This window comes from Streptopelia decaocto, assembly GCF_964273445.1.
Source record: "Streptopelia decaocto genome assembly, chromosome: 6".
NCBI classification, from domain to species: Eukaryota; Metazoa; Chordata; class Aves; order Columbiformes; family Columbidae; genus Streptopelia; species Streptopelia decaocto.
In genome coordinates this window covers 63,047,896-63,065,090 of record NC_138660.1, presented here as the reverse complement: position 1 = coordinate 63,065,090, position 17,195 = coordinate 63,047,896, and the positions used below count along the sequence as shown (strand labels likewise).

General features: G+C 36.3%; 1 protein-coding gene across 1 annotated transcript in view; it reads left to right on the top strand.

Annotated features, from left to right (window-relative positions):
* The window catches only part of LRP1B (LDL receptor related protein 1B), a 683,918-nt gene that overhangs the window by 571,399 nt on the left and 95,324 nt on the right, over nucleotides 1-17,195 (top strand). Inside the window, exons 59-62 of the mRNA XM_082055474.1 lie at nucleotides 98-279; nucleotides 1,988-2,187; nucleotides 14,553-14,741; nucleotides 15,536-15,684. Of these exons, the coding sequence (XP_081911600.1) occupies nucleotides 98-279; nucleotides 1,988-2,187; nucleotides 14,553-14,741; nucleotides 15,536-15,684 (720 nt within the window). The remainder of the gene's footprint in view (nucleotides 1-97; nucleotides 280-1,987; nucleotides 2,188-14,552; nucleotides 14,742-15,535; nucleotides 15,685-17,195) is intronic.

Here is a 17,195-nt window from a genome sequence, read left to right as displayed (position 1 = left end):
ATACACCCTCTTAATAGTCTGGTACTGTTAACTCTTGAATTGTCGTTCCTTTTCCCAGTATTTAGATGAATAATTTATGTGATTTTTTATTTTCTAGGTAGTCCACAATACAGCTGTTCCCAATGCGCTGGCTGTTGATTGGATTGGGAAGAATCTCTATTGGTCTGATACGGAAAAGCGAGTTATCGAGGTGTCTAAACTCAATGGCTTATACCCTACGGTCCTCGTGAGCAAAAGAGTGAAGTTTCCTAGAGATCTCTCCGTAGATCCTCAAGCTGGGTATGAAGCAACCATTTTGCAGTAATTCATTTTTAATTCTAATTTTATATTTAAATATTTTCTATGAATAAAAGATAGGAAGCACTAATTAGTTTTTTATTATCTGACTTTCAGCTACAGTGGATATCAGTAGTCTAAAATGCATTACCAATGCTTATTATATCATCGTTACATGTCAAATTGGTATAATAGAAAGATGAATGCAGGTACTAAACCATGTTTTGTTATATTTACTACTCCATAAATGTTCTTCTAGTAGGAGAAAAGCAGATATTTGAAGAAATATCCCTATTTTTCTTAAAGAAGTGTGTTGCAAAATAGCAAAAAGTTCATATTTATATGAAAGATAATTCTTACATTTTGCTTCATTTATTCACTGAAGTGAACTGTATTGTTAGCGCTTTTCTGTGTTTACCAGTTTTGAAAATAGGTTGGGCCATTCAGTTACCACATATTTGAAGCCTTTTTTTCTGATAGTTTTTGCATGTTCATCAAACAGAGAAAATGTTTAATCCTGCATAATTTGAAGATAGCTTTTGCCTTTTATATCTATACAATTAAGGCTTCTATTTTCACACCATTCTAATAACTGGACTTATTACTTATTAGGATACATTCAGTTAAGGAGTTTATTTAAGGAGACTTAGTTTGTAACTTTAATTTTCTTTTTTTTTAATGTATTTATTTTCTCGTTCATTTATTTTAATTTTAATATGAAAAGCTGCTTGAAAGAAAACCTGTGTTTGCGATTCAAATTCAGACTTATTGTTTGAAGTTGTATTCATCATAGTTTTTTTTCTCACAAATGAGAAATGCTAAATCAATTATAATGTTGATGCCATACAATAGTAATGATATGTTTCCAACGATAAAGTTTTCTGCTGGAATCAATGCAGAAACTTCTCTTTCTCTACCGCTTCTTTCGAGCAGGCTCTGTGCCAACGTATCGCACCTGTGTTTTTTGATACCTGTAGCTTGTTTTAGGGCCACCATTTTCTCCTGCACACAAATACTACACAAGGTGGCTATTAAGAATATGAACTGCATCTGGGTTTTTGAGAGCCAGTCCAAAGCCTGTAGAGAGATATCAGTTACCCAGCTGGGAAGATCTGTCCTGAGGTTCTAAGTGATGGCACTTCTTTTTTCTTTCTTTTCTTTTTTTTTTTTTTTTTTTTTTTAAAAAAAAAAAAAAAAACAAAAAAACAAAAAAACAAAACAAAAAAAAAAACACATGCTCTGTATTTTGGCAAAATAGCATATGGAGGAGAAAATTGCTACTCAGCTCTCTAATAGTCTTTCTCATTGCTTTACCCATTTTTAAGCCCTTTATGTCAAACTATTTTAATGTAGCATAGTATTTGCCATAAGTTTAGTAGAGCTGGCGTTTTTGTAGGCTGCGAGATTCATGAAGTCCAACCTGGCTGGTATTTCAAATTCTAAGGGATCCAAACTAAGCAATTTAAATGCATTTTTTACTAATCTATAACGAATTAGATAAAATCACAACATGAGGACTCCGCTGTTCAACCTCTTTACATTTCCCTCTCATTTACAGACAGGTCTGGACGAATCCGAAAAGCCATCTGAAAGATATAAACTTTAAAGGATAATTACTGATTTATTGTTGAGATCAACTAAATACATGAATTATTTATTATTATAATTTTTGCATCTCCAAATGAAGCAATCATTGTATTTTGTTTTATAGATACTTGTACTGGATTGATTGCTGTGAGTATCCTCACATTGGCCGTGTTGGTATGGATGGCTCCAGTCAATCAGTTGTCATAGAAACACAGATATCCAGACCTATGGCTCTGACGATAGATTATGTCAACCACAGACTGTATTGGGCTGATGAAAATCACATTGAGTTCTCCGACATGGATGGATCTCATAGACATAAAGGTTGGCCAACAGCTTTTTGAATTTTTTTTCTTTTTTTGGAAAATTTTCAAATTGAATGTGCTTTCCATGTTATGTGTTATTGTGTAAAAACTGTACTTTGAAACATTTTTGCAACTTTGATACATTTTTTCCTTTTTATCAGAATTTTAAAAGATGCTTTTCACATTCCTTTTCTGTTATGAATAGGAGTACTTTTTAAACATGCAATAAGACAGATGCATGGAAAAACTGTCAAATGAAAACAGAAGCTCCTCACCCGGGCGTTCCTGCTGCAGCAGGGGGATTGGACTAGATGATCTTTTGAGGTCCCTTCCAATCCCAAACATACTGTGATACTGTGTGAACAGACTCAGCCCCTTTAATCCTATGCTCAAGTGTATATTTGCAACACACATTCTTGACCAAGTTACAAAGCCAGGGTAACATGGCTGTTCAAAGCAGAAGGGATACGTCCTTTGAGCCCTGAGTGAGGATGTGGCTAAAAGTGGCATTTTTTCTGGGCTAAGAAAGCCTGGAAATGCCCATTAGTCTGCTCAGCATGAGTCAATAAGGACACCAGTATTGTGAATGTAATTTGGGGCTTTCCTGATAGACGCGAAATAATAACTTTTGAAATACTTATATAACGAAGTAATCTTTATCCCCATGCTCTGCTTCTCACCTGACAGATAATTAAAATGCTAATATCTTTTATCAATTAAGCATTAAAAAAAAAAGTTTTACACTATGATGAATAGTTCTGATATTCCAAATGGTATAATTAAAGATCTTTCACTTTAATTCAAATATATGAAATACTGAGTATTGGTGTGCTGTTGTTGTTTTTTGGGGTGTTTTTTGAGATGAAACAGTTATACCTGAGCTCCCCTCCAGAAGCTTTACCCAAACCTCAGAACTGAAGCTTCACCATGAAAGAAAACAAACAAAAAAGTTTTCCAACCTTTGTATTCATGAATAGTAAGTTATAGATAGATAATGAACAATACAGTGACATTTATTTGATGTGGCAGATTGGAGGGACAACAGCAATAGTTGTGAGAGCTGTAAACATCCCTGTTAATCTCAGCATTAACTTCCATAGATTTTGTAACGACCACAGGACAATTGTAACCTGCTTGCCTAAGCAATACTTGCCCAGACAGATCCCCCAGTGCCCGCTGGATTCCTGCTGATGCTCTATTTTTGTTACAGATGAAGCAAAGCTCCATATTCCTCTTGATGTTATTCCCTGTGCTATTTTGTTCTCCTATAATTATCCTCTTAAACTTCTTTATGAATCTTTCAAAGAAAATAAGTAAATAACAGCCAGCGTGTCTCTCTTAGCCCTAACCTGACGGAAACGGTCAAACCTGTCTCAATTTTCTCTTTCAACCTGAAAGCTGCAGAATCGATCTTTCTCAGCAAATGTCCTACTGCCACTCAATTTCAGAAGATATCTGTGAAATTCCAATCATGCTGTCTTTGGTGTCCATTGCCTCGGTCTCCAGCCTGTGGATTTCTCTTGCTCAAGTGGGTAAAATCAGCTTCAAATGCTTTTATCTTCCTGAAACTAATGTCTTCCCCTGAGCATATGTGAACCTAGAGAAAAAGGAAATTTGTCACACAACCACAGCTGGGACCAGTGAGGAGCAGGTTTTCATGGAACAAAATTCACAGAATCACACAGAATCACAGAGTTGACTGGGTTGGAAAAGACCTCAGAAATCATCAAGTCCAACCCTTGGTCCAACTCCAGTCCATTGACTAGATCATGGCACTAAGTGCCATGGCCAATCTCAGTTTAAAAACCTTCAGGGACGGTGAGTCCAGCACCTCCCTGGGCAGCCATTCCAATGCCTGACCACTCCCTCTGCAAAGAATTTCTGTCTAATATCCAGCCTAAATTTCCCCTGGCAGAGTTGAAGCCCATGGCCCCTTGTCCTATTGCTGATGCCTGGGAGAAGAGACCAGTCCCCACCTGGCTACAACTGCCCTTCAGGTAGTTCTAGAGAGTGCTGAGCTCACCTCTAAGCCTCCTCTTCTCCAGACTAAACAAGCCCAGCTCCCTCAGCCTCTCCCCATAGGTCTTGTGTTCAAGTCCCTTCCCCAGTCTTGTTGCTCTTCTCTGGACCCGCTCCAGCACCTCAATCTCTTGCCTGAACTGAGGGGCCCAGAACTGAACTCCTTCTCATTCAACAAAGCACCACCACTGCTGGCTTTAGACAGCTGAATGTGTTCGTGGCTGCTCAAGGAACACATGTGACTCTCCAGCTATTACAGTGAAAGTATTAAAGTCAAATGTTACTCTCCATTCTGTAAGCTTTCATGCCTGATATTAATAGCTTTACTATTTCCATTTGTTAATGAAAAATCCTAAAAATTTGGTACCAGTTTAATATCTGAGGCAAGTGCTAAAAATTGCTGGTGACTTTGTAGGATACCACCTGGTATCATACTACTTTTGAGGATATGTCTGTCTTAAGTAGAGGTGGCATATAAATATTGAAGCAATAAGAAACATGCTTTGGAAGAAAGATCCTGAGGTACTTAAATTATGGGGAAGGAAGATTTTCTCCTTAGCTAATACTGTTTGTCACTTTCTGTTGTCAGGAGCCTCACTCAAAATGTGATTATCAAACCAAAATCAAGTTGTAGAAAAGTTTCTGTGGATTTAACAAAGAAGAGATAGAATTTGTGGTGTCTGAAACAGATGAAACATGCCTCTAGGTGCTCCAAAGAGTGCTTTGAGAATTTTGCAAAGCTCCTACATAGTGATCAATTTGTCTTCAATCAGAACCTTTTCCCTGCATCCCTCCTTCTCCTGGAGCAAACTACAAAATACATTCTGCATGTCTTCATGTTTCAGCACAAGACTAGAAATACTTCTGGAAGATAAAATGTAGCTATTGCAAATTAATTGTCTTAATAAGGGAAACTCAGGGAAATTCAGTGATGGGGGTTTAGAGGAGGTGAAACTGTGATCACTTGTAGCTTTCATATGAGAAACTGTAATCCATGTTGATAAGCACTTAAATGAGAAAGGTCTGTTTTATATCTTGTGATAACTGTGTTTCTTGAAGACGTATTGTTCACGTGGATTTCATGGACGCTTTATGTTGTCAAAGTTAACTAAGGGATGGTTGATTTTATTCTATCCTTTGTGTTTTCCAATGGCAAAGGATAAAAGCACAGATATGATGACAATATAAAAGATACTCATGGGAAAAAGTCCCAATTGGCATCATGTGATTGACGCAATCTGAAGTGCCCGTTATTGTAAGCTAAGTATTTTTTCACCTGTTCTGTGACCCTTGAGGACAAGGGTAGCTTGCTGTGTGCTTTTTCTGAGAATATGTTTTTTGTATCTTAAAATTACATGTTGCAAAAGGTATCAGAAAACGCCACAGAGATTTCACAAGACCCAGCAAATTAGTATTTTGTCAGAAGGGGCAGATTTTCTATCATAAAGAGATAATATTGTATGAGATGGACTGCAGTGTTCTGTTCTCTGCACTAAATATTTCTTGAGGACAGACAGAACAATCTTAGGCTAATTATTGATATGCTGTGTGTTAAACCAACGAGTGTTTATTCCATGCAATGGAAGTTTACAAGAGTTCAGATCTTAGTGTTAACACTTTTTGTAAGGAGGATTTTGTTGTGGTGGTTGTTGTTGTTTTTTCTTTCTTAACACGTCTTAAAGATTTTTCAGGAAATGAGAACAACTGCTTTTCTCTTGCAAAGTTCATCCACATTTCAATACAGAAACGGGCTTTTATAATTATCAGGAGAGTCCTAGAAAGAACTTTGAAAACATTCTAATGAGGCCAGAAATCTTACAGTACTTGGGAGCTCTTCTTGGCACTAGGGGCAGCAATGACCTTGCTTATCTACTTGAAGTTTAACGCTTGATTATGTAAACTGTCTTTAGAGCTTAGCCAGTTTAGCACTGCAGCATTCACAAATGTTATGCATAGTAAATGATTAAGCAAGCATTGAAGCACTAATCTGGCTAAGCACTAAGCTGGTTTACTTCTGTGAGCTTTAAAAAAAAATACATTTAAGAATTTGTCAGACTTAACGGCTGCTTTTGGTTCCTGTTGCCCGGAGGAGATGCAAGCTTCGCAGTTCCCCAGGTATCTGCTTGTCTTATGCAGGTTTTCCTGTCCTTCAGAGCTCTTAAAACCCAGGGGTAACCACCACTTCCCATTTCGCTCTTTGAAGATGAGAATTTCAGCATAATGAAACTATGAAAGTGGAATCTTGATAGTCCGGTTTAGGAAGTACAGAAGCTTCTCTGAGCTGAGATTAGTCCTTAACTCTGTCGAGGTCTTTGATGTTTTATACTGTAAAAACAAAAGTTGGGCACTGCGTTGGTTCATCTTACAAGGACATGAAAATGAAGCAATGAAAAAGTGTTGAACCTTAAATGTATTACCTCAGGATTAGTGTACATATATGCAAGTTTTAAAGTATCAACTGTAAGATTTTTGGAGATTATAACCTTTTTTTTTTTCATTTTAGCACTTGTAATTTCAAAAATTGCTAATTGTAAAGGCTTCGTAGGTAGAAAGTGTGTCTAATTCTGATTCTAGTACCAGAGTTTTATAAAAGGGTCAATACAATTATTTATTAAAATGTCCTAATGTAAAAGTAACTTAGGAGATGACAGAAACCAATTCCTTCCAGATTTGTGCTGCTGTTTTCATAGCTCAAAAATCAGAGAAGTCTGAAAAGAGGGTTTCTCAAAGCACATGAATAATAAACAGTAGGTCTGATATTACAGTAATTTTTGCCCAACTTTGGAGGAGTCTGTAGAATTACTCATTATAACCACAACTGATAGCAAAACCTGATAATTCCTTCAGCTCCACTCTTGCATCCTGCATTCAGTTTTCATAATTGTTCAGATAAAATTCTCCAATTCATATGTCTTCCTAAATCTGATTATTTTATTATATTGTATTTTGTCTCTTTTAAAGGATAATATTCAGGAAAAATACAAAGATTCATGTCTATTACAGGCAATTCACACACTTTATTTTAAGGTTCCACAGTGTTCAAGTTAATGGAGCTCAGTTTATGAAGCTTGCCAACAGGTTTGTTTCTGCATCTTCCACTGTTCTTGTGATGAGATTATAAACTTCTGAACATAATTTTCCTACATACTCATTCAGAACTTAGCAGACGTTCACTGTATATTAGCAGACATTCACTGTGTATTTCTGTGTGAGCTGGACATGCGCCATCACAAATTTCAAAGAACAGACATTACTTTCTGTGCAGTTGTTCCTGTCAGAAAGCAACCAAAACTGAGAACGTAAAATACAGGATGTTTTGTGTCACCGGGTCTCCCTTGTTCATATCAACACAATCAAAAATGGGAGATTTTTAATGAAGAAAGTTGCAGTACGATAAACAGCTCCTCTTGCTGTGCTGGAAGATAAAGGAAATAATGCATTTTAAACAAAGTGCCATTTTAAATAGAAGTAATAGTGATTATAAAATATATTTTAAAAATCAGTGTTTTAATGTAACATACTTAAATTTAATTACATCCATCAAAATTACATACTTTTTCACAAGCTTAATAGACATAATCTTGTTGTCATTATTCATTATAATTTCATTGCCTAAGCACTTCAAATTCTTTATCAAAAGGAGCGAGTACCAGTAGGAAGTACTATAAAGAAATAAAGTATTGGCTGTGTTTCAAAGAGGGTATAAGTTGGATGTAAAATGAGGCAAAAAAGGTTACGAGGGAGTTCAAATGGAAAGAGGAAAATATGGGCCAGTGGTTGCAGCACAAGTGAACATCAGCAATTTCAAAGTTTATTTGAGTTTTTATGTATAATGGCTATTTGCTTGTTAAGTGGTGTTCTTCTGTGATGCAGTTTGTCTTTGGAGGATTGTTTCTTCTTGCTAAGAATGTATCATTGGTTCCATTTGGGTCAAGATGTCGATAGGCTTTTTGGTTTTATTTTATTGCAGTTCAGAAAATCAAGAGTTTCAGAGAGTGGAAGGCAAAATATCGTAACTGTTTTTAAAGGTTTGATCCCCAATGTAGATTTTATGTCTTTTTGGTGCCAAAATTCTTAAAAAGAAACTGCTCTAATGCCACTGGAGTTTATTGGTTAGAAGAAGTCAGCATTTGTCCTTTTTAAGGACACTTTTTCTTGGCACATGGAATTTACCAGCTGGCAATGAGACTTTGTTGTAGTTGTAATTAATTTTCACTAGAGTATTTGTTTTGCTTTTGGAAATAGTTGCATTTCAGTAAGAGCTGAGTGACACTGAGCTTCGGGTCTTCTGTAGGCATATATTGTAGTTAAGAAATCCTACACAGTGTGATTTTTATCCCTGAAATCAAATGAATATTTTTTTATGCTTAAGTAGATGTATACAGAAAATATAAGGGAAACAGAGTAGAAATTTTTATCACAGATATGACTTACAGCATGTGAATTTATATTCTTGGATCAAAATTAGTACAAAAAGCAGGAGAGAGATGTACATTTTAAGTCTGCACACATTTCTCTTGTCTACATAATCATGTTCCCTCTTATGGAGATATGTGGCTCTTCTTCCCTCTTCATGCAGCACTTTATCTCCCTTTAGCATGTTATGTACTGTCATTTGTATTTGCGTTCAAGTATCTAATAATTTATATATTCCACTGCTTCTGATCTATTGCAAGCCTCCCCTTTTTTCCCTTTTACTACCCATTGTATTTATTCCTCCTATTTTCTGCAGCTTTCTGAAACAGAATCACAGAAAGTCAGGGATTGTAAGGGACCTCGAAAGCTCAGCCAGTCCAGTCCCCCGATCGAGCAGGAACACCCAGATGAGGTTACACAGGAAGGTGTCCAGGCGGGTTGGAATGGTTATGAGAAACCCTAAAAGGAAAAAAAAAAAAAAAAAATCTATTGAATATATGGGTAATTCTGGAAAGTAATTAATACTAAGTGAGTGCAATTCTCATGGCCTTGTGTTAAAATATGACTATTCTCCACAAATTTGCTGGTAGAGATCTGACCCCTATGCTTGTTTAATGTAATTTTTATGTTTAACAGCAGATATTGCTTTCCTACTAATGGATTGTCAAGTAGACATCTTGATTAAATGTTTCCAAATAGGTGATGCAGGGGAAGCAGAGGCACTTATCAGTTATGACTAACCTGGCTTTACTTTGAATTTGCAGAAAGTGGTCCATTTTCATGGTGCTTGCCAAAGAAAGGAGAGCAGTTAGTCTTGCTTTCCTGTTTAAAACTGATTCACACCATAACATATGCTGTGAGATTAGTAATTAGTATTGCAGCTAATATATGTAATTTGTGAAGATGTAGATCACTAATGCAGTGAAGGTTCTCTTGACATTAAAGGGAAGACTGAAAAGAGAAAATGGGTGGTTCTTTTACTGTATATATTTATGATAAATCAATAGCTGTCACCACCTGAAATTTCAGAGAGTTTGAAATGCCTATGTCCTCAAAGGCAAAGAATAAAGAGCATGAGAGACTATTTTACTCTTCAATCAGAAAATAAGATGTAAACATTTTCTTTACAGTTTCATGTACAGTTTCAAGAGATCCTCTAGTCCAGTCCCCCTGCTGGAGCACGAACACCCAGATGAGGTTACACAGGAAGGTGTCCAGGCGGGTTGGAATGTCTGCAGAGAAGGAGACTCCACAACCTCCCTGGGCAGCCTGGGCCAGGCTCTGTCACCCTCTCTGAGAAGAAGTTTCTTCTCAAATTTAAGTGGAACCTCTTGTGTTCCAGTTTGTACCCATTACCCCTTGTCCTACCATTGGTTGTCACCGAGAAGAGCCTGGCTCCATCCTCCTGACACTCACCCTTTATATATCTGTAAACATGAATGAGGTCACCCCTCAGTCTCCTCTTGTCCAGCTCCAGAGCCCCAGCTCCCTCAGCCTTTCCTCACACGGGAGATGCTCCACTCCCTTCAGCATCTTTGTTGCCCTGCGCTGGACTCTCTCCAGCAGTTCCCTGTCCTGCTGGAACTGAGGGGCCACAACTGGACACAATATTCCAGGTGTGGTCTCACCAGGGCAGAGTAGAGGGGCAGGAGAACCTCTCTGACCTACTAACCACGCGGCTTCTAGTACACCCTGGGGTGATAGAACTATTGATCAAACAGTAAAGGAAATCAGAGTTAGCTGCCATTGAATGCCTGTTTTTGGAAACTTCACTCAGTTTTTACAATTGCACCAGCTGGAAGAAAATATGTTGAGTTGTATGGTCAGTTTAGCATAATTTTTATGATAAATACTTGCATCCATTGACATTATACGTATTTTCTGTGTGTGTTAATTTATGTATATTGATTTACATTTACTTATTTCTACTACTTTATTTAACACAGTCCATTCATTGCTTCCTTGATTGATTTTTTGTTTGTTTGTTTTAGTATAACTTTCTCTAAGTTTCATAGTCATAACAGAATACCTTTAACTTTTACAGCTTTAAATGATGGAAGCACCTGAAAGAATTCTGCTCAAATTTGCATTGAAAATTACTTAATGATAAGTTTACTGTGACTCAGAAGCCTATTACAATTGTAAAGTTACTGAAACGTCATTCTGGAGAATGAACTTTATCTAGAGGTCAGAAATAGTGGCAAAACAAACTACAGCCCTAATGTGCGACTGTTTTAATCACTGACATTTTCAATTTTTGACCAATACATCGCAATAATGGAAAATCCACTTTTTAGAAATGCTCTGTCATAGTTAAAAAAATGATGTAATATAATATTTGTTACGTTGTGTTGTATATTGTAGTTTTGCTTTTAAGGTAGTTGGAAGAACTAAGCTTCTAAACCTGGTGCTTACAGAAGTAGCTTTAAAAAAAAGATGTACTTGATGAGCCATCAGCTGTTTCCTGAAACACAGCTCTCTAAGTGCAGTATTGAACATTTTAAGCCATGCATTAAACTTAACTTCCTTATTAATAAGGTGTGATGAGAGAACCCAGACAGTACATGTTATTCTTCTGAATAATTTTTAGTTAATGAATATAAAGTTTCATCTGGAATCTGGTGTATGCGTAATCCATCGAAGCTGTGATGAATTTTATGACAACCCACAAACATACATAGAAACAAAAGTGAACAGTTACTCATACATCTGTATGCAGGATTTGGTGTTTACTTATAAGCCCTGGATGGCCAAAAAGTGACAGCTAGACATATTTTTCATTGGTGGGGAAAAATAAAAACAAACAAATCAAAAGATTTTTCCTCTGTAAATACTCTTCATGTCCATTAAGGCTTTTACAAGCCCACTTATTCTGATTTTAATCTTACCTGTGATCAGAATAAGAAAAAAAAAAAAAAAAAAGCACATTTATTTTATTTAGAAAGTAGTGTCTTTGACATCTTTAATTTGATGTCAAAAGTTAGCAGCAAGGGTCATAATTTACATTAATTTACATAATGTACATAATTTACATTAGCAGATATTTTTCCAGAACTCAAGCAAAAATAAAACAAATAGCTTTATGGATAGGTTCAGGGTTTCATTCAGAGTAGCAGTTTCTCTTTCTGCTGTTTTTTTGCTTCTTCTGTCAGTGCGGTTTGTATTTCTCATTAGAAACTGCCCTTTAAGATCAGTGGGGAATTTCCTGGAGTTTTGCAGATGTACCTAAAATTCCTGCTTGTCTTTTAATTTTTGTGCTATGGCACAATCACATGACATAGAAGTCACAAGAAAACTTTCAATAGCAAATGTTTATAATCTATCTAAAATAAAAAGTGAATTCAATATGCCTTAATCTCTGTATGTAAAGCGAGCACAATGGATTCTGCCCAGGTGTACACAAAACTCCATGGTAAATATAACAGCACAGCAAAGTAATTCAATGGCTTAAATTCAGTGAAGCCATTGACTAGGGAGAGTGGCAACAGAGGAAGTCTGAGAGAGTCCAGTTTTTCAGGGATCTACTGAAATATGGAATAATGATTCAGACCAAAAGGTGTTTCTTTTCCAGAGCGCATGCTCACTCATTTAAATGAGCTAACGTTTCTGAAATAATTCAGAATTATAATTTCCTTTTTCTGAATGACATGAATGTGTAAGTTCTATGCTTCCTTAATTAATTTCAGAAATCTGGTAGTAAGCATAGGATATGATTATTAGTATTCCCAATTAATAATTATGCTAAAGCATTTTAAAGATCATTCACTCCTTAAAATTAAAATCAGAGGTACATGCCTTTTCTGAAGCGGTACTGTTGAATTCATCATTATCAAAGATGTATGCAGAATTTAAGGAAATATCTCAAGAAGATTCATGGAAAATCACACATGTTAAATAAATATTAAATAAAATAAAATAAATATTAAAATAAATATTAAAAAAGTAAATATTAAAAAAAGAAGAAAAGAGGTAATAAGTGGGATTTGACAGCTTAAGCTCCGTTGTGACCAGATGCAGGGTTCATTTCACTGTTTGCAGGACCAGACACCCCCTACACTCCATAGAACATCCAGGGTGAGGATGGGTACTATTGTATCATCTACAGCTTATTTTCCCCACCAAGGGAATTATTTACCTCCCTCCAGAGCAGAGTGGGGATAAAATTAATGTGCAAGTAGATGATCTAGTTAGGTGATAATACGTATAGGTCTTCCAGTGGACAGACAAACCCTGCTCTAGCATTTGGGTGTTTTCCCAAACCTGTGAGGTTTTTCTTGCAATTTATTCTGATAAAGCCAGTGGTGAGAAAATAAGAAAAAAAACAGGAAAAAGAATCAGTATAATGGAAATTCTTGTAATTGTAGTTAGGGTATTCTTGTTTTGTTACGCTTGGTTTGTTATTTTGACGGCAAAGCTAAAAGAGATGGTACTTCAAGAACTCTTCCCTTCATCGCTCAGAGGAACAGGATGGGAACCATCACTGTTGGGAGTGATTCAGTTGTAGTTTGTAGACCCTCTTTTCATGAAGTGATTCTACCAATAGGGGAAATTATAAGAGCTTTTCCTGGGGCTACTACACTATGTGAGGAACCAGGAACCACGCCAAAGTTACCTGTGTAATAAGTGCCAAAATCAAGACTTCTTTACCCTTTGATTAATTTTTCAGAAATGTTACGAAGCTCTTCAAAAGAATATCATGCTGTTATTTCAGTCTGGTAGCTATGGCATATGTAAACATAAGGGAAAATAATTTCAGGTCTAAGAAGCAAGGTTCCCTTGGCCAGAAGGCAACATACGCTGCACTGGAGTTCACTAATGGCAAGACTATTGTATATGAAAGTGCATTTGCTACGTTGTCATTTCATGTTCTCAGTATTGGTCATAAGTGTCAATAAACTGTTAAATGTTCCAAGGTTTCCCAACTCTAAGTATATTCCACATAGCAAGATGAAGCTATTTCTATCTAAGAAATCAAGGTAAAGGTGAAAAATGGCAGACTTAGCTGCTCTGATCTGCCTTTTCAGCTCTATCAGTAATTAGAGTGATTCAGAGATGAAAGATGGTAATTTACAAATTGAGCATTGTGGTCAGATATTCTCCTGTGACATGATAACAGCTGTATACATTAAAAACAAACAAACAAAACCCTAGAGTTCAGTTTATGCTTATCAAGAGCAAATAGTTCAAGATTAAAGAGTGTACAACAGTATCATAGTGTGTCCTGAGTTGGAAGGGACACGCAAGGATTGTCGAGTCCAACTCCTGAATAGGATAAAGGAGATTACAAAGCTTTTTCTCCCTTTTGTCCTTCCATCATTTTTAAATGATGCTGATTCATAAGCTTGTGATATTGTAACAATGGGTATTATTATCATCACTTGGTGTATTTTTTTTAATTGTATGATTGCTTATGCTAGCAATAAGCCCTCATACTGTTATGTTTATTTTAATGAAAAACTTTTTGTTTGCCTGTCTCATCAGTATATTTTGCCAAACTAAAATACTATTAATTGCCCTAAAGTTTGTTAATACAGTGCATCTGAACATGTATAGCTTGCATTTTGGATATTTTCTAATAACTCTTATTCCCCTAAGACAGCAAATTAATATTGGCCTTCTGTAAAGAGTAGTTTAAGTTATATTTACGTTATGTACTGCTTTAAAGCTTAACATGTCATTGGTTTACAACGTGGAGGTGATTTTTGTGAACAGAAGTTCTTTCGTTTCCTTGACACTGATTGGACCAACTAATTCTAGGCAAGCAAAGCTCATACCCCATCCATCTTTATCATAACTGGTAATAAAGAACCCTCTAGGCTTGACATATTGTCATGACAATTATTCTCAAGACATTATATAGCAGTTGTATCTGTCAGCCCTTGCAGTATGGAATATTTTAACTGGCAGTCTTTCAAGAATGAGCATTAATCCCAGCATCTCTTTTTACAGTCCCTAATCAAGATATTCCAGGGGTGATTGCACTGACGTTGTTTGAAGACTATATTTACTGGACAGATGGGAAAACCAAATCGCTCAGCCGTGCCCACAAAACCTCTGGATCAGACAGACTGTCGCTGATTAACTCATGGCACACCATAACGGACATCCAGGTGTACCATTCCTACAGACAACCTGATGGTAATTATTCTGCCTATGCTTTCCATACAACACATTGATGTATTTCACTTGGTAGCCAGTTGCTGAGTTAATAGGAGCTCGTCCATCTGCAGTGATTTGGTTTTATTTCTGTTTTGTTACAAATTGTGGAAGTTTTCAAATTAGTGTTTTTAAACATAAATCTGTGATTAATGTTGTAAGTACATCTGGTATTAAATAGAATACGTCTTTTTCAGTGGCAAAATACCAATTTGGGTGCTTAAAAATTAACCCAAAATACTGACTTGAAGCACAGAACCATTAAGTTGCATTACAGTCCAATTTTCCGCTTATCAAGATAGGAACAATATGTTATGAAAATATTTAATCTTCTTATTTGAAAAGAGAGTGTTAATTTTACAGAAGTCTACTGTTGTTTAGGAACTTGTTTGACTGAGGGAGTATCTGAGAACGTAGGTGTTACAATTGTGTCTGATCTCCCTGTGTTTGAATTGTAACTGAATGCAATTTGGCACTTGACCTAGAAAAGCTAATTTTTTGTCTCATTTTAAAACAAACAAACAAAAATCCACTAGCGCTTTTTTCTTCCTCTCATCCTTGCAGTTTTGAATCTACATCCATAGTAATAATTCATTTTCGCATGCAACAGATAATAGCTTAAAGGCAAAAGAAAAAGGTGGCCTCTTACAGGTTTTTCATTTGAGACATTCCGTTGTAAAAATACTATCTGTATGTTTTTCTTCCTCTATAAAGCAGATATCCTGAAGTTTATTGAAATAATAGGCTCTGATATTCTTTTCCTATTCTGCCCACAGTGTCTAAACATCAATGTACACTAAACAATGGTGGTTGCAGTCATTTATGCCTTCTGGCCCCTGACAAGATGTTCACCTGCGCCTGTCCCACTAACTTCTACCTCGCTGCAGACAACAAGACGTGCTTATCCAACTGTACTGCCAGTCAGGTAAGTGCATACGTATGGGAGGAGGGGGAGTGGAGAGTATATTTTACTGTGTTTCCACCGGCTTTTAAATAGTGAATGCTGGTGCCCATGAAATGTGGGAGCATCAGTCAAAGGAGCTGAAGACTGGGTTACTCAGGGGTGCACTTGAAGTGTTTCATCTTCCAGACAATTAGTTGAAAATAGACTTGCAAATGCCTTTTTCCAGACAATGGAAAAGTTGTTCCCTTTCAAATGTGGATGTTTCTGCCAGTCACTAGAACAAATAGAGCTACTAAACCCATAGAAATGCTTGGAAAAAAGCATTTCTATAAAATATGAAACGCAAAAATACAAAGCATATATAACAAAGATTTGAGGGTATTCATGCATGAATGAAGTTAACATTGATTCAAGAAAATGAACCCAGTCCTGTTAGCTAGATGAGGTTACATTAAAAACAATCAAGTAGCTGAAGTGCAACTCATAGAATCATTTAGGTTGGAAAAGACCTTTAAGATCAATGAGTCCAACTGTAAACCTAACACTGCCAAGTCCAGCTCTAAACCGTGTCCCTAAGTGCCACATCTACATGTCTTTTAAACCCCTCCAGGGATGGTGACTCCACCACTGCGCTGGGCAGCCTGTTCCAATACCTGACAACCCTTTGCATGAATGCACAACTAATTAATACAATTAATTAACAATTGCATCATTTAAAACATTGGATTAATTATGGGAGTTGGATTCTGCAGTACTTTAAATAAATACTTGGTGATTATTTTCTTAAAATATAAAGTAGATTGAGTAGCACATATTGATTTCTCATAGGAGAACCACTTTGATAAAAGTCTTTGGACTGTTCTACCCTGACAATAAGTCAGTTGATAGTAAAAATGCATATGGCCTTAAAATCTTTCTTGTAGTTCAGTTTTTCTCAAAGTCCGTCTATTGTGTGTGTGCTAATGACCTCTTACAGAGTTCTACATCATGATGCATTTTGTCTATTCTCATTAAGGAAATGGTTTTACTCTTAATTTTTAGGGAACAGTGGTCATTTTAATAAATGATGTACAGTTTTGTTTAAGTAATACTGTTACTTAAGAAACTGTCCCACTGTCTTCCTCTGTTCCCTTGAGGTAGTGTTTGGTGTGACATTGGTGTGACAGCTTTTCTGTTTAGATTGTTTACTTGTTTCTTCCCATTAAGTGATGAACAAAAAGAAAGTGAAAAACACTTGTGAAATGTGGAATTTCTTACCTATATTCTGCCATATCTAACTGCTCAATTTTGTTTGGTTTAAGAAAAAAGCAACTTATTTTTCTTTCTAAAAATTTTCGTTATATGGCACTACAAACTTATTCATGGTGAATGTATATGCTGACAGTTGATTGAATGGCTCTGTTCCTTTCCAAATAATTCTTCAGTAGCCTGAATTGAAAGATAGCATCACATCTTGAATCCTCCAGGAGCAATATTTTATCATTTCTGGATAGTTCTGTAGGAGGGAGAGCTGGGTTAAATCGAAGCTGCTT